General features: G+C 51.8%; 2 protein-coding genes across 11 annotated transcripts in view; one reads left to right on the top strand and one right to left on the bottom strand.

Annotated features, from left to right (window-relative positions):
- On the top strand, positions 1-1,602 carry CEBPD (CCAAT enhancer binding protein delta). The gene has a single exon (XM_027128168.1). It carries the CDS (start codon positions 43-45, stop codon positions 811-813), a length of 771 nt encoding a protein of 256 aa, XP_026983969.1. The 5' UTR covers positions 1-42; the 3' UTR covers positions 814-1,602.
- Positions 1,603-2,048: 446 nt separating this feature from the next.
- SPIDR (scaffold protein involved in DNA repair) overlaps positions 2,049-22,802 on the bottom strand; it is a 351,974-nt gene continuing 331,220 nt past the window's right edge. Inside the window, exons 15-21 of one of the 10 annotated variants that reach the window (XM_027128161.1) lie at positions 22,061-22,265; positions 20,599-20,745; positions 7,810-7,903; positions 6,993-7,117; positions 6,690-6,743; positions 6,440-6,498; positions 2,049-2,525 (exon numbers count right to left, since the gene is read on the bottom strand). In XM_027128161.1, coding sequence (XP_026983962.1) covers positions 2,361-2,525; positions 6,440-6,498; positions 6,690-6,743; positions 6,993-7,117; positions 7,810-7,903; positions 20,599-20,745; positions 22,061-22,265 — 849 coding nt within the window. In that variant the 3' untranslated portion in view covers positions 2,049-2,360. Of the gene's footprint in view, positions 2,526-2,839; positions 6,499-6,689; positions 6,744-6,992; positions 7,118-7,798; positions 7,904-17,990; positions 18,069-18,859; positions 19,755-20,598; positions 20,746-21,816; positions 21,960-22,060; positions 22,266-22,802 lie in introns of those variants that run through there. The other 9 variants (XM_027128160.1, XM_027128157.1, XM_027128158.1 and 6 more) reach the window with 9 other exon arrangements.

Raw genomic sequence — 22,802 nt, forward strand, 5'->3', positions numbered from 1 at the left:
GGCCCGCCCGAGGACCGCGCTCGCCGTCGGCCCGACGCCGCCATGAGCGCCGCGCTCTTCAGCCTGGACGGCCCGGCGCGCGGCGCGCCCTGGACTGCGGAGCCCGCCGCCTTCTACGAGCCCGGCCGCGCGGGGAAGCTGGGTCGCGGAGCCGAGCCGGCCGCGCCCGCCATGTACGACGACGAGAGCGCTATCGACTTCAGCGCCTACATCGACTCCATGGCCGCCGTGCCCACCCTGGAGCTGTGCCACGATGAGCTCTTCGCCGACCTCTTCAACAGCAACCACAAGGCGGGCGCCCTGGAGCTGCTGCCCGGGGGCCCCACGCGCCCCGCGGGCCCCGGCCCCGCGCCGCGACCGCTCAAGCGCGAGCCCGACTGGGGCGACGGCGACGCGCCCGGCTCGCTGCTGCCCGCGCAGGTGGCCGCGTGCGCGCAGACAGTGGTGAGCCTGGCGGCCGCCGCGCAGCCCACCCCGCCCGCGTCGCCCGAGCCGCCGCGCCGCAGCCCCGCGCCCCCAGCTCCCGGGGCGGCGCGCGACAAGGCAGCGGGCAAGCGGGGCCCGGACCGCGGCAGCCCCGAGTACCGGCAGCGGCGGGAGCGCAACAACATCGCCGTGCGCAAGAGCCGCGACAAGGCTAAGCGGCGCAACCAGGAGATGCAGCAGAAGCTGGTGGAGCTTTCGGCCGAGAACGAGAAGCTACAGCAGCGCGTGGAGCAGCTCACGCGGGACCTGGCCGGCCTGCGGCGCTTCTTCAAGCAGCTGCCCGGCGCGCCCTTTTTGCCCGGCGCGGGGGCGGCGGACGCGCGGTGACGCGGGGCGCGTGCGGGCTGCGGCCGCAGTGCCTGGAACCGCCGTGCCGGACCCCCGGGCGGGGCCGGGACTCGGACAGCTGCCGCGTGGACCCTAAGTTACTGTGACGGCAGCTTCTCTGCATCCTACGCCCGAGGAGGCAGCTAAGGTACATTCGTTAGAGAGACTTTTCGGACAAACCTTTGTACTGTAGATACGAGGAAAAGACTGAGCATGCTCACTTTTTTATACTGATTTTTACAGTATTTGTAAGAATAAAGGCGTGTTAGACCCACCTTGATTCCTGCCCTCGCGGCCCTCCGGACTGGCCGGGGAGGGCGCGAGGGCGCGTCTGGCTGGTGTGCGCCCCGGGGCCGGGTTCCTGGAAGGACCGTCGCTTTGCTTCTCCAACAGGCCAAACTCCACCTGCGGACGTGCCGGTTAACTTGCCGAGCGAGACCCGCTCGGGTGGAAGGCGCCCCGGGAACGTGTCGGAAACCGGCCGGAGCGGGTCCCACCTCGAGTCGGGGGCAAGGAGAGGAGGGCTCAGGTTATCCGAAAACCAGTCCCACTCATTCTGGCTTTCATGGGATTTGCTTTCGCTTCCCTCAGTCCTGTAGACAGCTTCAAGTAGATTTTCAAAGTGCATAAAGTACAGAAGTCATATAGGAGATGGAAAGGACGGTCACAAAGCTACTTAAAATCGGCTACCTTCCCGGTACTGGTAATGCTTCAAGGCTGAATCTGGACGAATAAATAAAGCCGTTGCCTTTCCCCCATGAGAGTGGGTACTAGGCAGCCTCCCTTGGTCTGGGCTGCTACGTCTATATTATGTAATTAGTTAACCGTGGCCTGTCATTATTACACTGTCATAAGGGAGGAAACGCGAAATCTTTGTAGTGTCCAGATTAATCCGTGGTTTTAGTTTTAACTCAGATCTCTGCCAACAAGGTGAACGATTCCCCAGCTCTCCTGTGGCAGCGTAGTCCTGCGCAGTGCCCGGCAGGACTAACCAGACCTGTCAGTCTCTCCGTAAGGAGCTACCATCAGGCCAGTCACTTTATCTCTACTTTATGGGAAACAGTTTTACCTCTGACATAGTTCCCCAGAACATTTTCCAAAAAATACTGAGCTGCAGAACGCTTAGGCTGGACACTGTGCAGAGCAGTAATATGACGATAGAGGACAAAGGTTTACACTCGGCAGGGTAATTCTTTGGGGAAATGTTAAAAGAAATATAAGAAAAACACGTTGAATCATTGTAAAATTTGAACACTTTAGAATTACAGTAGAACAAAATAACTTTTTCTACTATATTATTGTCTAAGGTAAATACAAAATGAAAACCTCAAGCTTATTTAAGCTCTATCGTGTTTCTAAATTTGCAGAAAGGCAATAAAAATATATATCATCGCAGAAAGAAGTACTTTGATTTACAGTTTACAAAGCCATTTTACTAACATTTGCCCCAATCGAAGTTCCACTTCAAGATCATAAAGGACATTCACTCTGCCTAGAGTTAACAAATAACTACCGAACCACCACCACTGGCAGCCACTTTGTAAAGTTCACGGATCCTGCGGCTGCCACCCGTGTGCTGAAGAGGCTCCCCCCTCGCTCAGGAGTTCCACCTCCTCCAATCCCACGCAGCTGGCCGGGCGGGTGGTGATGGACCGGACGAAACAGGTTATCGGCCCCACCTCCTTTCCAAGGACACTCCTCACCTCGTAACTCTGCAGGGATAAGAGGCAGGCTGGTTAAAGCAAACATCCCTGGGCGTGCTGTTCCCATCGGCTAAGGACTCCAAAGACAGAGCATTAGGCCCTTCCCCGGCCCATGACCCCTCTCCACCCCTCTCCAGAGGAGAGAACAGGCTGCAGCAAAAGCAAAGGAAGGAAGTGCTTTTTTCTGGTAGCCGAGTTTTTTTGTTTGTTTTTTTTTTTTTTTTCTTCGGTACGCGGGCCTCTCCCTGTTGTGGCCTCTCCCGTTGCGGAGCACAGGCTCTGGACGCGCAGGCTCAGCGGCCATGGCTCACGGGCCCAGCCGCTCCGCGGCATGTGGGATCTTCCTGGACCGGGGCACAAACCCGTGTCCCCCGCATCGGCAGGCGGATTCCCAACCACTGCACCACCAGGGAAGCCCCCGAGCTAGTTTTTACACAAGAACATTAAAAGTATCTGTGATCGATGTTTGTTAGTGGGTGCAAGGATGTGCATCTCCCAGCTGGCCGTCCTAGGAGAGAAACTGGGGGGGGAAACACATGGGAAGGGCCGTGCCCTGCGTCCCAGCAGGAGGCACACATCACGCCTGCTGCTGCATCCCACTTCCCCACTTGAGCAACACTTCTGGTCAAAGGACTTCCTTTGCCCCAAACTTCCCTCCTTAACAGGATCCCATTTCTCCCAGAGTTGCACTGAGCTGAACACCTCTTCCTATGCCACAGAAAGCCTTTCCTTCACATTGTTGGACGAATTGTCTTAGGGAACTGGTGAATTGTGGGCAAGTTTCATCTCTACACGGGAATGTAGAGCCACGGGCGGCAGGGGCCCCAGGTGAGCAGGCTGGGAAGGTGTGCTGTGCCCTCCTGGCCTCCGTGGATCACACCTCAGAACAGTTTCTTTTGGGGGTGGGGCTGAAAATAGAGGTTTATTGGTCTTTGGAGACTGAAGCCCTAGAAGGTCACGTGTTCTTTCGGAAACTCCTTTGCTGCCACTTGCAGAGTAACGTCAGGAGTACCTCTCAGCCCTCCTCTGTGCCAGACACTTGACGGGCGTCTGTGGTGACTGAGCTCACTGCTAACTCGCCCCTCCACCATTAGTGTCTTGGCAGAGGGGACTCGGTGGGGGCGGGCGGGTGTCAGACAACATGGCCAAAGCTGGCACGTCTGTAGCTCCTTGACAGGCACCTCGCTGCCCTACCCCTGGGTCCAGGCTGGGCGGCCAACTGGCTTCTCGTGAACAGAGTGGGAGGGGAGGGGCACTGAGTGTGTCCCAGGCTCTGTCAGGACCGGGGCCCATCTTCTGCCCGGCTCGGGACCCAGTCACATGCTGTGAGGGCGTCCAGGCCGTGTGGGTGTCTGGCCAGAGCCCAGGAAGGTCCCAGCCGACAGGAGCACAGCAGCCAGCCGGGGACTGAAGGGCCTCCTGGGACACCAGCCCAGCTTTGGGGCACCAGCTGCTGCCCCATGGAGCCTCGTCCAGACTGCAGGTCTGTGTGCAGAGTCGGTGTGGAAGCACCGAGCCTTGAGACGGCTCATTCTGAAGCAGTAAGTGTCCAGATCGGTCTGGGATGTGGACGCTGCCCTAAAGCCAGCTCACCGCCGTGGCTGTCTTCCCGCGTACGAGACAGGCACGGCCTCCCCACTGTGGCTCGCAGGGAGCTGCGGCTTTCCTGGTGGCACGCCAGGTGAAGCAGGGCTGAGAGTCGCCAGTCCAGGCAGGCAGAGAGAGGGAAGGAGAGGATGCGACTGGACAGTGGGGAGGCCTCCCGCGGCCAAGATGTCAAGGTCACTCCCAGGGCTTCTACCCGGGCTGGCTACTGAGGGCTGCACCTGCGCGTGGGTGTGGGCCCAGGCGGCTGGGTACGAGCACGGGCCTTGGCGTTGGAAGAAAAGTCTGCAGAAACCCTCTTTTTAAAGTGTCAGGGTTGGCAACTACAGTTTTTGATAATAACTGTCTCGTTTATAAATGGACATTACACTATACATTATATTGGGGAGAAGTTAAGACGGAGAAGTTAAAACAATCACACCAGTAAACTCACATGTGCCGGTCATACGAACGCACGTGTGTAAAATGTGCCTCTATTTTAAAGGCACGTGTGTGTGCCGGCCCGGAAGCAGCACATTTTGTTCCGGGAGTGGAGCCGCGGTTCTCGTGTAAAGTCATCTGATTCTCTGGATTTTGGTGGATGTACCTTCTCATCCTGAAAACCGACAGAATCCAGATGAGCCTCGTGGCCGATGCCCCCGGGAGGTCTCCTACAGGTAGGAAGGAAGGTGTCCGCTTCCCTCCAGGTCAGCGTAAAGCCTGAGAATCCACCGGGCATAGACCGGGGGGCGGTAGCGGGGGGTTAGGAGCTCGGCGCCCCCCCCAGTCCTACCGGCCTCGCCTCTGACAGCAGAGCAGCCACGCAGGGTCACCGAGGCGCTCGCCAACTGGGCCGCACGCCCGCCTCTTGTGTCTCTAGGAGCAGCAGGAGTTTACTGTGGGGGAGGCACAGCCTGCCTCCACCCGAAGCGACACGTGAACGCGGGTTCCTGCCAGGTCCCTGGATGGAGCAGGTGGCTGAGGGCCACCCTCCTGGGAGCTGGGGGCCCAGGGGAGGCAGGTGCCTGAGTAACCGCAGGGCTGGCAGGTGCTCTGGGTGCCGTCCCCAGGCGTTCAGCCATGCGCTCTGCTGGGTTCGTTTCGCTCTGTTCTTAAGCAGCACTCCCCCAGCATCCTCCAGAGGAACGTGTTCTCCGATGACCCGGATCTGCCGGCTTTAGTGCCCGTTTGCAGCCCCACCTTGGAACCCACTCCATCGGCCTCACCTAAGCACCCGCAGTCCCAGGAACCGCGGCCTCGCCACCCGTGAAACGCAGGACTCCACGAGAGCGCAACACACACAAGGCCCCTGCGGGCCCTACCCGGGCTGGCTACCCTGCAGGTGGTGAGCAGAGCGATGGCCCCGCTCTGCAGTGTCTCTGCATCCGGCAGGGAGCGTGCCGCGGGCCTACCCCGACGCCTCCCGGGCAGCATGGGCTGCGCCCACGGGGATGCTGGGGAGGAGGTGAGGCAGCACGGGGACAGCGGGCAGCACCGTGCCCAGGCATCACACACGCTTACTGACACGGACTGTCACACAGTCAGGCACATGTGTCTATAAGCCCTCCTACAGCAGGGTTCAAACATCAATCCCCACCACGCAGCAGCCCCCCGGACAAAGGTTTGCGCTGCGGGGGTCACCGAGTTGCTCTCAAGAGATGCGCGAGGCCAGGAATGAGAGCTGGAACCACAGTCAGACCAGGGATCCTTAAAGGTTCTGTGCACAGATTTGTCCACATTCCAATTTACTCCGAACTCTGACATCCGGTGCACATGAAAGAGTGTTAAGGGCTGCTTCTCCCCCGACACCCCAAGCCCAGGACGGGCTGGGACAGGACTGGGAAGTGGCCGGGAGAGCAGCCTGGGAGCCTCCAAATTCGGGCTGGCATCAGAGCTGGCATTTCGCTTCGGGAACCCATCACAAAGTTCTGCGAGTGTGAGCCTCCCCTTTCACAGCAGTCTCACAAGCTGGCCCATATCTGCCACCTGGCTGTGGATCCCAGCAGGGCACAGACATAGCACTCTCTCCAGGGCTCAGCGATTCCACAGGCCACTTACGGGGCTTTCAAATGGCTCTGACAAGGACAGACCTCTCTCGTTTATGTGAGGACCAAAGGTAAGGTATGTGTGCTCAGGCGGTGCTTTCTTTGAGGAGCACACCTCACACCTCTTTACAAAGCTCACCACAGTAACAGGGCAGATGTGAGAAGTGAAAGTCAAGTTTCCAGGCACTCAGACTAGAGACCCAGCAATTTAGAAAAACGTGCATCTCAGGTAATTGTCCTATTAACGTGAAACCATGGCAGGAGGTTTAACCTGAAACCTCAAGACCGACTTACCATAATCAAAGCTGGGGGACAGATTCGTATGTCTACTGCAAGACCGATCAGAAAACAACCTCGATTCCAAAAAGGGAAAGGATCTTGTTAGCAGACGCGGGCGTGAGTCAGAAGAGGGAGCAGAAGGCCTAGCCGAGTCTCGGGAGAGTCCGGACTCTCAGCTCCATGTGGCACATGGAGGGCCCTTGCAGCCAGGGGACACGGGGGAGGAGAGTAAGGACACGCACCTGGGCTGGGCGCCCCAACTTACCCCGTCCTCGCAGGTGGCAAACCTCAGGAGCGAAGAGATACTGTGCTGCAGCAGCTGCAAGAACAGCCACGGGCGGAGTCAGGACCCCCACCCCGCTCACCGGAAGGATCCCCCACCGAGGCCTGATGTGTGACTCGAAGCCACCAGCTTCCATCGCAGAGCCTTAAGTCAGACAGGGGAGGGCTGCGGCCCCTCGGGGGAGCCCTGCCCCCTTTCCCAGGAAAAGAGCAGGAGATGCCACCCCGGCCCGGCCGCGGGTGAAGGGGGCACGCAGTAGGTGGACGCAGATGCACGAGCTCCCACCTGTTCCTACCTTGACCCTCACTGTGCACTGGGGTCGCAAGGGGCAGTCCAGGAAGACCTGCAGGTGCCTTCTGAGGAGGGGAGAGGTGACCACGCGGGAGCAGTCCCCACAGGAGAAGGCGCCCCTGTTGTTTGGAAACAAGAAGGCACAGAGCGTGGGAGCCTGGTGGCGGGCAGACACACAGACATTCCCTGCACGCGAGCGAGTGTCCGTCTGCTGTGTTAGAGGGGGGCGCAGAAACCCGGCTCCTAGAACAGGCCCCAAGCAGCCTGGGCTCCGCGGTCGCAGCGCCTGGCGTGGGGGCCCCCCCGGCTGAGCCACGCAGCCAACAAGGGGAAGGGCCGCACGGCAAACCTGCTCCCACCACCAGTGTCTCTGCTTCTTCCTGCTTCCAAGGAAGGCCTGTCCAGGCCACCACCTGTGAGGCGCCAAGAAGCAGGAACGTGATGACACGCCCCGTGCACGTGCCTCCGACAGTCACGGGGGGGCCGGAGGACCGGTGCCGAGGACGGGCCCCGGGGTGGGGGCGGTAAGGCTGGGCAGGGGTGTCTGCTTGCAGAGGTCGGCTGTGCCGTCACCAAGTGTGCCTCACGTTCGCGTCAGCCCCAAGGTCTTTTCCTCCCGCCTGATAACAAAGAAGCTGAGGAAACCTGGCTCTTCTCTCTTTTAAGACAGGAAGAGCCTCGGGGAACCGCAGAACCCCAGTCGTGAGGAGAGAAAACACGGCGCCCGGCCTCCTCCGTGTGCCCTGGGCCCGGCCCCTGGCCCGAGGCCCAAGGCAGTGGGGTCCCGGGCTGCTGCTGCTGCTGCCCCTACCTGTCTTCCGGCCTCCGTTCCAGTCTCTCACCGCCACACAGGTCACACGCAGGCCACGAGCAGGCGGTGCTCTCGTCCACGGCGACCACAGCGCCTAGGCCCAGGGAAGCAGACCCGGGCTCAGAGGCGGCTCTGTCCCCCAACTTCTCTTTGCCCCTCAGGTCACAGACGGTAACATGAGGTGCCCCAGGTTTGCTTCTCATTTGTGAGTTTATATAAATGTTCCTAAGCTTTTTATAATTTCCATTCATGGCACAAAATTACAACAAAGAGCAGGTTTTAAAGCTCAGGCATATTACTAACCAAGTATTTTCGTTTTTGCCTTTTTCCAACGTGCATGTTCTGAGGCCGTGACGAGCACCCCATCCCTGCTCCGTCTCGTCCTGCCCTTAGGCTGCTGCATGGCTGTCCCCTTAGGTCCCGGTTCTCTCGGCCACTCTCCTGACTGGACACCAGGTCTCCAAACTGCCCTAGCCCGAGGCGGTGGGCATTTGTCTACCTGGCTCCTTCTGTGCTGGACCCTTCTCTTAGGATGCGCTCATGGAGTGGGGTTACTGCGTCCAAGCGCGTGAGCACAGAGATGGTGGAACCCCTTTCAGAGGCGCTTCCCACAGAACCTCCGACCCCTGCCGCCCACTCCCGCCCACTGCACTGACGCTCACAGGCAGCACTGCCTGCTGGATGGTAAGGCTGGAACTCCACAGCTTAGGCTCCACTTCTTCGACATGGAAAGAGAAATATGCTTATTGGTTTGTCAGTATCTCTTCTTATGTGATTTCTCTGGTTCCCTCATTTCCTTTTTACTCCAACGTTTGTGATTTATTTATTCAACAAACAAATACATATACAATGCTCTTTAGTGTGGGATATACACATAGCACTTTGAACATAGGGTAGATGCCACAATCTACACTTTCATGGATGCCACAGTCAGGCTGGAAAAGCAGATAAATAACAAGTAAAAAGATCATGAAGTATGGGAGAAAATATCTGCAGAAGACACTCTGATCAAGGACTGCCATCCAAAGTATATTAGAACTTTTAAAACTCAACAGTAAAGGGACTTCCCTGGTGGTCCAGTGGTTAAGAATCCTCTTTCCAATACAGGGAGCACAGGTTTGAGCCCTGGTTGGGAAACTAAGATCCCATATGCCGCGCAGCACAGCCCCCCCCCCCCACCCAAAAAAAACAACAACAAAAAAAAAACCTCAACAATAAGAATCAGAATAACCTGATTAAAAATTGGGCCAAAGACTTGAACAGACACCTCACCAGAGAAGATACAGAGACAGGAGAAAAGCATGTGAAAAGATGTTCAGCATCACGTCTTGAGGGAAATGCAAATGAACACAGCAATGAGACACCGCGACACACCTATGAGAACGGCCAAAGCCCACACACTGACAGCACCGAATGCTGGTGAGGATGTGGAGCAACAGGACCTCTCATCACTGCTGGCGGGGAGGCAAATGGTGCAGCCACTTTGGAAGACAGTTTGGCAACTTCTTACAAAATTAAACACAGTCTTACCATACAATCAAACAATCTCGCTCCTTGGTATTTACACAAAGGAGCTGAAAATGTGTGTCCACATCAACACCGGCACGTGATGTTTACAGCAGCTTTATTCAGGATTACCAAACATGGAAGCAACCAAGATGTCCTTCAGTAGCTGGATGGATACATAAGCTCTGGTTTATCTAGAAAGTGGAATGTTATTCAATGATTTTTAAAAAATGAGTTCTTGAGCCATGAAAAGACGTGAAGGGACCTTAAATGCGTATTACTAAGTGAAAAAAGCCAAGCTCAAAAGGCTACACACTGTATGATTCCAACTACAGGACATACTGGAAAAAGCAAAGCTACACAGATGGTGAAAAGATCAGTGGTTTCCGGGTATTAAGCGGGAGAGAGGGCTGAGGAGGCGGAGCGCAGAGGGTTTTAGGCCAGGGAAACTGTTCTGTGTGGCGCTGTAATGATGGCTACATGTCCGAAGTGTGTCTAGATCCATAAAACGACAACACCAAGAGTGAGCCCCGCTGTAAGCTATGGGCTCTGGATGATGATGGCGTGTCGATACGGTCAGCAACGATCCAGGGGGGATGCTGACAGCGGGCGAGGCTGTGTGTGTATGGGGGTGGGGGAACGCGGAAAAGCGCTGTACCTTCTGCTCGGTTTTGCTGTGAACCCAAAACTGCTCTAAAAAAAATCAGTTTATTAAAGAAAACCATGAAATACATGCTAAATTGAGAAATGGAAAAGACCCCTCAGAGGTGCAAAAGAGAGGCCTCTAGGCTGGCCTAAGTGTCAGGGGAGACTTCCCGAAAGAATGGACCCGAGGAGGGGCTGCAGGTAGGGAGAGGCACAGGCCCACTCTTCACCCTGAGGTGGGGCTGGAGGCCAAACAGGCAGAAAAAAGAGGCAGGTGAGACCGCTGTGAAGTCCGCAGGCTGGCAGGCCAGGACCATCCAGGGTCTCGCTGGGGATTCCAGACTTGGTCTTGGAAGGGATGAGGAGACAGAAAGGAATTTTAAACAGGGGACTGAGTTGGTCTGATTTTCTTGGAATGTGAAGCATTGTACATACCATCAAGATTCACTGCAAATCACAGACCATCCTTGTTGAAAAGTGGTGAAATTAGACATTTTAAAAAAAGTAAGATGTGACCTAAGTTTCCAGAAAGATAGAAGAGTCATCCTTCACACTCTTGGAGCAAAGAATTTCATTCTCCACTAGAACAAACATTAGGAGAAAATTTATTTGTAGAGAATAAAACAGAATGATGAGAACTAAGTAGGCTCAGTTTATCAAAATGCATTCATGCAGTGCATCCTTGAATGGCTTTTGCAAAATGAAAATAATACAGCTTGATTTTAAAAAGGCTGCCCAGCTAATTTCATTGTTCTTGCAAATCTAATCAAGATTGAGTCAAAGCAATGAAAAGTTAAGCCAATAAGAGCTTATAATACAGCCGAAGGTGTGTCTTCATGAATGTCAAGAGTCCAGGTTGCCGGGAGGCCTCCCACCCCAGGGGGTGTCAGCACAGAGGCTCACACAGTCCTTGGCAGGTCTGCTAAATGAATTAAGAAAAAGAAGACTGCTACAAACCACAGTTCCCTTTACCCTAGAATATCTTTGTTAACAGCATTTACACTTACATGGGATTAAGCAATTTCCTTCCAATTAGGGAACGAGGCACGGGCTGAGGAAATACATTTCATCTGGGGTCTCCACACCACTGGCAATCCCTTCTGGCAACCCAGGGGACAGCTGGGAATTGTACTATTAACCTTTAGTATCTAGGACATTCACTTAAAGAAGCATCAGAAGGAAAACAACAACTGTTGTTAGGGTTTGAGAATTCTGGCAAATTGCTGCAGTTTGCTGTTAAAAGCCTTTACATTCTTTGTCTCATTTACAGAAACCTCTTGTAATTAGGCTTGGGAAGGTGTATCCCATGTTTATGAAAACGACTTTGTGAAAGGTCCTTCCTGAGGGTCCTATGGGAAGCACTCCGGCCCATCCTTCGTGGGCGGCCAGCTCTCTGCCACACTGTCCCCACCCTTCTTTCTGGCTGAAAGAAGTTGGGGCTCAGGACCTTCTACTAGGTCAAGGTCGACACCCGGTTTGAGGACAGGACTCTGCCCCCTGCGTGACCGCACCCCCTGCACAGTGCAGGGAAGATCACCGCCCACCAGCAAGCGGCAGATACAAAGTGTCAAGTGGGGCAAGGAAGATAAAACCAACTGCAAAGCTGTCCCCAAAAAGAGACTGGAAGGAAGTCCCCGCGGCTCTGGAGCCGCCTTTTGGGCAGGGAGGCCATGGGCGCCGTCACCTCCTGGAGACGTCTTCCTGGCAGGTGTTGCGGGTTCTCAGCGAGTGACTGACGCACAGGCCACTCCCTGCGTCCATCCCAGCTCTGCTCAGGGAACACGCCTGCTGTCCTGCCAGGTCCAGGCGGCCGAGGGAGACCCTGAGGCCAGCTGAGAGCCCCTCCTGAGGCAGGCTGGGCAGGGCAGAGCACAGCACGGCTGAGGGGCTATCCTGGATTTGATGGAATCCAGTCTGGGCCAGCCCACGGCTGGCTGGAGGGCAGGGGGTCCCGTTCCTGTGTCCATCTGGGAGCTGGTTCCTGCATGGCCTCTGCCTTGGCTGGGGGCTCCTGTGTGGGAGGCTGGGCCAATCCCTGGTTTTTGCAGCTGGGCTTCGTCTTCTCTTAATCCCTAGTTAGCTGGGCCTTCTCGGAGGACCTGGCTGCACTGTGATAACAGTCTGTACACATCCATCTGACCCACCTGCACGCCTGCAGGACAGCTTCAGAGAGACCCCCAGACTGCTCAACGTTAAAATGGTAATGAAGGTAATGAAATGATACAGGTCAGAAATTGGACCTACATAAAGGAAAAGAAGGGCACTGGAAAAGGAATAAATGGGGGTAAAGTAAAATCTTTAACCTTTGTGGTTCTAAACTGATCTATAACAATGATGGCTTCAGTGTTATGCCTTGTAAGTGAAGTGAATGACAGCTGTTATAAGGGACTGAGGGAGAGATTGATAATGTGGCTACACCCTGAAGCAGGCAGTGTTATCTGAAAGTGGATTTGACTGGTTCTAAGTGTACATTGCAAACTCTAGGGCAACTACTAAAAATTTTTTCTAGAAGTATAACTGACATACTGAGAGGAGAAAATGGAATCACACAGAATGCTCAATCAAGATGAGAAATGGCAGGGACTTCCCTGGCATCCAGTGGTTAGGACCTGGCACTTCCACTGCCGAGGGCCTGGGTTTGATCCCTGGTCGGGGAACTAAGATCCCGCCTGGTGCAGCCATGCGGGAAAAAAGAATGAGAAAAGGCAGGAAGAGAATGGAAAACAAAAACAGAAACAAGAGCCAGGAACAGAAAACAATATACGTGTGACAGATCTTAACCCAATGATATAAATATTCACTTTAAATGTGAATGGTCTAAATATAAGAAATAGCCTCTTAAGAGCGGACAAAAAATGTGAGCCATCTCTACGGTGTCTACAAGAAATCTGCTTCAAACACAAAGACACACAGAGATGAAAAGCAAAGGGACAGAAAAAGGTATATTATGCTCATGCTAATAAGAGAAAACTGGAGCTACATTAATTTCAGACACAGCCGACTTCGGAGCAAGGAAAGGCATCAGGGATCGAGAGGGGCGTTACCTCATGGGAAAGGGGTCTGTTCTCCCAGGAGACGTATCTGTCCTTAATGTGTGTCTGCCTGACAACAGGCTGCTAAAACCACGTGAAGCCAACTGACAGAACTGCGAGGAGAGAAAGAGACCCATGGCTGTATTTTATTGTTTTTTTTTTTTTTTTGCGGTACACGGGCCTCTCACCGTTGTGTCCTCTCCCATTGCGGAGCACAGGCTCAGCGGAGCACAGGCTCCGGACGCGCAGGCTCAGCGGCCATGGCTCACAGGCCCAGCCGCTCCGCGGCACGTGGGATCTTCCCGGACCGGGGCACAAACCTGTGTCCCCCGCATCGGCAGGCGGACTCTCAACCACTGTGCCACCAGGGAAGCCCACGGCTGTATTGTATATATTGTGTTTGGAGACTTCAAGTCCCCTTACCAGTGACCGACAGATCCACAGGCAGAAAATCATAAAGACATAGTTGAACTGAGTAGCACCTTCCCCGGTTCTGACTGATGTTTACAGACACCTCCATCCGACAAGAGAAGGACACACCTTCCTCTCAAGCTCTCATGGGACATTCATCCAGACAGACCACATTCTGGGCCACAAAACACACCTTAACACATTTAAAGGTATAAAAATCATACTAAATATGCTCCTAAACCACGATGGAATTAAACAGAAATCAATAACAGAAAGACAACTGGAAACCCCCCTAATATTTGGAGATTAAACAATGTACTTCTAAATAACACGTGGGTCAAAGAAAAAATCTCAAGAGAAATTTAAAAATACCTTGAACTAAATGAAAACAAAAACACATCAAAACTTGTGGGATGCAGCAAAAGCAGTGCTTAGAGAAGTTTACAGCACTAAATGTAAATATTTGAAAACATCTAAAATAGATAGTCTAAGCTTTCATCTTAAGAAACAAGAAAAAGATAAGCAAACTAAAACACAAAGTAGGGAGAACAAAGCAATAACAAAAATTAGAGCCGAATCAATGACGCTGAAAACAGGAAATCAGTAGGAAAAAATCAAGAAACCCAGAAGTTGGTTCTTTGAAAAGGTCAATAAAAACTAATAAACTTCTAGCTAGGATAACCAAGGATAAAAGAGAGAAGAAACAAATTATTTATATCAGAAATGAAAGAGGGGCCATCATTACTGATCCCGTGGATCAGCAATAAAAGGACAATAAAGGAACAATTAAAAGGATAATAAAGGAATGTCAGAAATAACTCTATGCACCCAAATTCAATAACTTAAGTGAAATGGACCAATTCCCTGAAAGACACAATCTGCAAAAACTCCCACAAGAAGAAACTAGTGATCTGAATAGGCCGAGACCTACGGGCACACCTCAGAGATACTGTGGGCTCGGATCCAGACCACTCACCACAATAAAGCGGATACTGCCATAAAGCGAGTCACATGGATCTGGGAGGTTCCCAGTGCATATAAAAGTTATGTCTACACTATACTGTAGTCTATTAAGTGTGCAATAAATACATTATGTCTAAAAAACCCCACTTAATTAAAGAACACTTAATTGCTAAACTATGCTAACCATCATCTGAGCCTTCAGCAAGTCATGATGTTTTTGTAACAGTAGCATCAAACATCACTGACCACAGATCGCCACAGCAAACGTAGTCATAATGAAAAAATCTGAAATATTGCACAAATTACCAAAACGTGACACCAAGACACAAAGTGAGCAAAATGCTGTTGAAAAATAGCACTGGAAGACTTGCTTGACACAGGGATGCCACAGAACTTCAACTTGTGAAAAATGCAGGATCTACCAAGCTCAGTAGAACAAGGTAGGCCTATATTAAAGCAACTGAGTCAACAATGCATAACCTTCCAAACAGAAAGCACCAGGCCCAGACGGGTTCACTGATAAATTCTATCACATGTTTAAGAAAGGAATTATACCAATACTCTATAATTTCTTCCATGAAGATAGTGGCAGAAGGAATACTTCCTAACTCATCCTCTGAGGACAGCATTCACCTAGTATCAAATCTAGATAAAGACATTACATGAAAGGAAAACTACAGACCAATATCTCTCATGAACATAGTTACAAAAGCCCTTAACAAGATATTAGCAATCTAATCCAACTATATAAAAAAAGGATTATACCATGACCAAATGGGATTTATTACAGGTTTATAAGGCTGGTTCAGTATTTAAAAAATCAATTACTGTAATTTATCATATCAACAGACTAAAGAAAAATCATATGATCATATCAATAGATGCAGAAAAAGTGCTGGAGAAAATCCAACACCCATTCATGATAAAAACTCCCAGTAGCCTAGAGGGGGTTTCCACAACTTGGTAAAGAAATTTACAAAAAACCTACAGACAGAATAAACCAATAAAGAAGTTATGTGATTTAGGAAAGAATGAATCGAACCTAAACGATAAATAGAAGGGAGGCCCAGGACAATAGCTGACAACAGAGCAACTAGTCAAGATTGGTTCAGAGGGACAGAAGGCTCCAGGGGGGAGATTACAAAGGAAAAGGATGACTCCAAAGATTTGTCACCGTTTTTTGAGAATTTGGGAGAAAATTAGGGTGTAGGGCAGGCAGTGCTAGGAAAATAAAAGTCAACATAAAACTCCATGAAAAAAACCATAGAAGAAAGGAACTAGAGTGTGTAGACTAGTTTCCCATTCAGCTAAAAGTATTTATATAATCATAATACCATTTTTAAAGATTTTTTTCATGTGGACCATTTTTAAAGTCATTATTTAATTTGTTACAATATTGCTTCTGAGTTACGTTTTGTGTTTTTGGCAGTGAGGCATGCGGGATCTTAGCTCCCCAACCAGGGATTGAACCCACACCCCTTGCACTGGAAGGCGAAGTCTTAACCACGAAGGGAAGTCCCAAAATACCATTTATTGATTTTCATCTTTGAGGATCAACCTGTAGACAAAGTGCAAGGCTTTATAGCTACAGGACAGTATTGACCTTAGCAACACACAGAACCAACTGCAGGGGAAGGAAGAGAGCAGTAGGAGAAGAGCAGGGTTCTTTTCCTTCGATGTGTGGAATAAAGAGATTATCTTTAGCAGAAAAGACAACAAACAAACCCCCTACAGCGAACATCATTACCTAATGGTGAGAAAGAAAGTTGACGCTTTCTCCTTAAGATGAGCAACAGGGCAAGGAAGTCCCCTCTCACTGCTTCTATGCAACCTGGTGCTGGGAGTCCCAGTTTATGCCAGAGGCCAGAAAAGGAAATAAAATGTATACAGGTCGGGAATGAAGAAAAACACTCTCCTGTCCACAGATGACAGTTTTCTCTGTAGAATATCCCAAAGAATCAACAACAAAAAAATCTAGAACTACAAACATGTTTGTAGCTAGGTTGTAGGATACAAGGTTAAAATACAAAAGTCAATTGTTTTCCTATATACTAACAATAAACGAGGGAATTTGAAATTAAAAACACACAACACCATTTACATTAGCTAAAATAAATGAAATACTTAGGTATAAGTGTAGCAAAATATGTACAAGATCTATATGAGGAAAAGTACAAAACTCTGCTGAAAGAAATCAACGGTGAGATATTCCATGTTTACGTACAGGAAGACTCAACAGTGTTAAGATGTACATTTTTTCTAAGTTGCTCTACAGATTCGACACAATCCCAATCAAAATCCCAGCAAGTTATTCTGTGGATACCAACAAACCGTTTTTTTTTTGCGGTACGTGGGCCTCTCACTGTTGTGGCCTCTCCCGTTGCGGAGCACAGGCTCCGGACGCGCAGGCTCAGTGGCCATGGCTCACGGGCCCAGCCGCTCCGCGGCATGCGGGATCCTCCCGGACTCGGGCACGAACCCGTGTCCCCTGCAGACTCTCAACCACTGCGCCACCAGGGAAGCCCCCAACAAACCGATTTTAAAGTTTATGTGGAAGAGACAAAGACCTAGAATAGCCAAGACAATAATGAAGAACACGCTGGAGGACTACACACACCAGCGCTGCCGTAATCAGGACAGTGTTGTAGCAGTGAGAGAACAAATAAGTCAGTGCAACAGAATAGAGAGCCTAGAAATAGACCCACATAAATATAGTCGACTGATCTTTGACATTTCAATAGAGAAAGGACAGCCTTTTCAACAGTGACAGAACAACTGACAAAACACATGGGAAAAAAATGAATCCAGAAAGACCTTACACCTTTCACAAAATTTAACTGAAAATGGATCATAGACTTAAGTGTAAAATGCAAAACTGTACAACTCCTAGAAGAAAACAGGAGAAAATCTGGGTGACCTTGGATCAGACAACAAGTGTTTAGATTCACCAAAAGCACAATTCACGAAAAAAACAAGTTGATGTTGGACTTCATTAAAATTAAAACTGGTCTGCAGACGCTGTTAAGAAAATGAAGAGACAAGCCAAGGACAGGAAAAAATATTTGCAAAAGACCTATCTGACAAAGGGCTGTTATCCAAAATATATGAAAAAACTCTTAGAACTCAACAATAAGAAAATGAACAACCCGAATAAAAAATGGACCAAAGTGCTTCACAGACACCTCACCACAGAAGATATACGCATGGCAAATGAGCACGTGAAAGTCGCTCCACGTCACGTGTGGTCAGGGAAACGCAAACTAAAATAGCAATGAGGCACCATCACACACCTGTCAGAATGGCTGACAATCTAAAATCTAAAGCCCTGCGAACACCAAATGCTGGTGAGGACGTGAAGCACAGGGGATGCGACCTGTCGCAGAGCTCTGCTCTGGGGGCACAAGGAGGACTTTGCTGGCCCAGCTCTCCCTCCACTGCCCAGGTGTCGCTCCACGGGTGCTGCTGGCCAGAGACCCTCCATCAACACTGCCCTTCTCCAGAGAGGCCACAGTGGACACTGGATCTCTCACCGTGGGCCACGCTTCCCGACACTGCCCTGTGGTCATGCTGTCTGCGCCGGGAGGGCCCAATCTCAGCCTCAGTTCTGTCCCTCGGAAGGGTTACCTTCTCTGGAGGGAGCACAGCTTCTTCCTGGTTCTGCCGCTGTTCTCTACTTATGATCATGGCCCACATGAACACCATCTGAAACAACAGGAATACACCCAAAGAGCGGAAAATACACGTCCACCCAAAGGCCTTACATGAATATTCACAGCAGCATGAATCACAGTATCAAAAAAAATGTGCATCAACTGATGAATGTTTAAACAAAACAGGGTCTACCCATACAATGGAATATTCAGCCACAGAAAGGAATGCAGCCTGAGAAATGCCTCGAAAATGTTCTGCTGAGTGAAAGCAGCCAGAAACCAAGGCGCACACAGTGCAGGATTCATGTGCGTGAGTATCCATGAGACTGAAGGTAGAGAAGCAGAAGCCAGGGGCTGGGCGGGGACAGGGCATGACTGCGGACAGACACGGGTTCCTCTCTGGGGCTAGTCAGTGGGCGTGCTTGCACAACTGTGTGAGCACACTAGAAACAGCGAGCTGTACACTTTAAAAGGGTGAGTTTCATCTCAATGACACTGTGATTGAAAACCAGACTGCCACTTTGTTTTCAAAGCCACTCGGATGACAAAAGCCAAAATGTAAACTAGGAGGTGGTTGCGCAACCCTGTTAATGGACTGCCACTGAGCTTCTCCCTTCAAAATGGTTAAGTCTGTGTTCTGTAAATCTCACTATAAATCATTATTTTTTAAAAATATTAGGGGCTTCCCTGGGGGCGCAGTGGTTGGGAGTCCGCCTGCCGATGCAGGGGACGCGGGTTCGTGCCCCGGTCCGGGAAGATCCCACATGCCGCGGAGCGGCTGGGCCCGTGAGCCGTGGCCACTGAGCCTGCGCGTCCGGAGCCTGTGCTCCGCAACGGGAGAGGCCGCAGCAGTGAGAGGCCCGCGTACCGCAAAAAAAACCCCAAAAAACAAAAACAAAAAATATTAGGGTCTTCAGAAAACTCGGGTCTTCTCTCTGTCCCTACAAGTGTCTACACATTCTCCTCTGCTTGCACCGCTGTGCTTCTTACTCCCTGGCTGCAGGTAAGAGTGGGTCGGGTTCCAAACCCTCCTCAGGAAGCCAGCTCTTCAGGTGCACTTTCTCATAAAATGGTGCTTCGGGTGGTGGCGATGCCTGTGGTCTCCTAAAGCCAAAGTGGGAGGGGTGGGGACTGTCACTTGGGGGCTGCTTTCTCATCCTTCCCTGCTCTGCGCCCGGGAGCGACCCCGCTCTGAGAGAGGTGAGGGGATGGGAGCCTCTTGGCGGGCGGCTGGAAACCACAGGCCGTGGACAGGCTGCCTGAGACTGCTCGAGTTTGGCCCTCTCGGCCTCCAGCCTCGCGGCCAGCCTCCCCCGTGCTCCTCCAAACAGCAGCGCAATCATCTTCCTGCCAACAGCCAGCCCCCGCTTTGCACCACAGGCGATCCATCCGTGGTGCTGAAAGAATCGCTTCATTTAAGACAAAAATCTGACCATCCCACCTCGTTAACACGGCCGGGGACGGCAGAACAGCACAGGGCCAGCCTGCCCACGACAGCCCCGCTCCGCCAGCACACGAAGCTCTCACGGCTGCCCGGCGTTCTCCACGTGCCCTCACCTGTCTGGAAGGCCTTGACCAACTCTGCCAGAGCAATCCTGAGGGCCCTGGCGCCCCAGCCCTGCCGTCACTGCCTCCAGCCCCCAGCCAGCCGCCTGCCGCCCGGAGCACTGAATGTCCGCCTTCGCCACCAGCTCATTTACTCCTCAGCAAGGCCTTTTTGGGGTCAGTCCTGTTATCCCTGTTGCAGAGATGAGAAAGTGGGGACCCGGACACAGGTGACAGAGCCTGCCTTCTTCAGGACCACCAGGCTGTAGCAGTTATGTTTCGGTACTAACGGTAAAAGGAAACGCAAAGAAGGGAAAATCCAAAGGGCCTCAACGCAATGAACACGTGCTCAATCTCACAAGCACACAGGGACCGTGGATTCAAGCATCAGTGGCATCACAGCTTTTGCTGTTCATAAAAACCACAGTGGGGTTCAGGAATCTAGTGGTCCAAGGGTGGAAGAGACAGGCCATCAATGTTACTTTTGGAATTTCTGTACTTTTTGGAAATTAATTCAGCAAATTGCTTTCACAGACATTCCTGCCCTCCGTCCACGTCTCGCTCCCCTGTACTGAATTTGTTACCCTACCTGTCAGTTTCCCTCCTGACTAATCCACCTGCAGATCTACTTCCTTGCCCTGTTTCGCCCCCCACCCTGCGTGCTACCTGAGGCCGCAGCCCCTCCGGCCCCTCCAGATGCCCCTGCAGCCTCTTCCCAGACTCTGGCGCTTATCCACCTGCCCTGTCAGCAGCCTTTGTAAGCCCTGCTCTCCTCCTGCCCCCACCCTGCACCTGACCAGCCCCCCTCCCCTGCCATCTCAGCTCAGGGCTCCTGTCCGTGCCTCCTACAGGTGAGGTCTTGGCGACAGGCACTCAGAGCACGGCAGGCTGCCGTCCTGTCTCTGGTCGCGTCTTTGTCACGCATCCAATGTCAGGCACGCAACAAATACTCGATGAACAAATGAGCAAATGAATATAAGGTAAGTGTGATACTTAAGGAAATACAAATACCTCTTCCATCAAAATCGACTACCCACCTTGGACGCTGCAAATGGAGTTGACCCGAGTGACAGAATCCAGCTCATCGAGGCTCACAGGGCTCGTCAGCTCCCAGGCACCAGAGGCCACACCCAGCTGGGGCTTTGGAAGCAGGAGGACAGTTCGTGCAACACAAACAAGCTGACCTGCCAACAGAGACACTTCAGATTATTGCAGCTCTGAGGTTTGAAACAAGCGAGTTCTCCTGCCAGTAGAGATGTGTCCTCTGCCAGCCACCTGGGAGCTGGGGGGACTGGGGGAGCCAAGGGCACCACTGTGCGGCCCCCGTGTGTCCAGAGACACGGCACCGTGCAGAAAGGAAGCCCAAAGCCTTGTGCACTAAGCTGTAAGAGCACACAAACACTGCGTTCAAATTCCATTCCTAAAGGCAAATCCTGTGTCATGCAAGTTACATACACTGAAAAATATACAGTCTAAGCAGGACCCTATTTTGATTCCTGGAAAAAAGTACTGACTAATCTAAGCATACAGTTAGGTCTCTGTATCTGCAGGTTCTGCATCTGCAGATTCAAACTAGCACAGATTCAAACAACGGTGGATGGAAAATATTTGGAAAAAAAGTTCCAGAAAGCAAAATCTGAATTTGCTGCACACCGGCAAGTATTTACACAGCACTGACATCGTATTAGGTATCGTAAGTGATCTGGAGAAGATTTAAAGTGTGGGAGGAGGGCTTCCCTGGTGGCGCAGTGGTTAAGAATCTGCCTGCCAATGCAGGGGACACGGGTTCGAGCCCTGGGCCGGGAAGATCCCACAAGCTGCAGAGCAACTAAGCCCATGGGTCACAACTACTGAGCCTGCACTCTAGAGCCCGTGTGCAGCAACTACTGAGCCCATGTGCCACAACTACTAAAGCCCGTGCTCCACAACAAGAGAAGCCACCGCAATGAGAAGCCCACGCACGGCAACAAAGGGTAGCCCCCGCTCGCCGCAACTAGAGAAAGCCCGTGCACAGCAACGAAGACCCAACACAGCCAAAAATAAATAAATAAATTTATTTTTTTAAAAAAATGGGAGGATGTGTGCAGCTCATATGCAGATACCACCATTTTACAGAAGGGACCTGAGCACCTGCAGGTCTTGGTGTCCGCAGAGGGGTGGATACTGAGGGACGAAAGCACGCGTTTAAATGTTCTAGCTTTTCATTTGTTTTAAAAAGTGATGCGCCAGGCAGTGGCTTCAGGTGGCTTCTGCACCTGTAAAGTGTGACCCCAACAGACCACCCTTGAGTGACCACTGGCATCTCCTGCTGCTGTGCCGGCACTGCATGCAGGGGGTTCTGGTTCTGTCCATGTGGCCATCACAGGGGTCTTGTCCGCAGTGGACTTCGGGATGGGGCCTGCATTTCCAGAGCAAGACAGAGACATCAAGAATCCACAAAGCCATTTTCTGGCATCTCTCAGTCACCACATCAGAGCCGTCAGTAAGAGGAAAGCATACCCTGGTCTCGGAGAGCATCCCTGAAGAAGAAGCTCTTGGAGGTGGCCTCAGAGAGCGCGTCCCGGACTTCCTGGCCCAGCACGCATGAGGGGGCCACGCGCACAGGCATGGTTTTGGGGAGACCCGAGCCCTCGTCCTGTGTTTGCAGAGTAACGTCGGTCACCACCAGCCACAGCTCCCTTGGCTCCAGAAGCGAACTGTTTACCTATAATTCAAAGACACAGTCAGGCTGTTAACTTAGAAGCTTTTCTTAGAGCCAAAATTATTTTTTAAAAGCAATAATCTTAGATGATTATTATTAACACTAACAATTTCTGATATCATTTCAATAAGTATTTCAAAACATGCAATAGCCTTTGTCTGTCTTGGTCAGCAGCCCCCAGGACACGGCTGAGCCCCGTGAGCTCCCACCTTGCAGCTGGTTTAAGGGCTCCTTTGCGGGGGGAGACCTGCCCGTCCCTGGCTCCACTCTGCCTGCCCTCTGACCCACCAGGAAGAAGCCATGCCCTTCCTCCCAATGCCACGTGTTCACATATCATCACATTGCCTTACCGTCAGCACACACACTCTTCTTTCCTGCTAGATACAAGCTTCCCAAGGGTTAGGAATAGTTACGAACTGAATGTTTATGTCCCCCTCCTCTGCCTCTCCCCGCCCCACCAGTTCATACGTTGGAGTCCTACACTCCAATGTGACGTGATGGTAATGGGAGATGGGGCCTTCGGGAGGTGATTAGGACATA

This window comes from Aethalodelphis obliquidens, unplaced genomic scaffold, assembly GCF_003676395.1.
Source record: "Aethalodelphis obliquidens isolate GAN/ISIS:26980383/991018 unplaced genomic scaffold, ASM367639v1 scaffold33, whole genome shotgun sequence".
NCBI classification, from domain to species: Eukaryota; Metazoa; Chordata; class Mammalia; order Artiodactyla; family Delphinidae; genus Aethalodelphis; species Aethalodelphis obliquidens.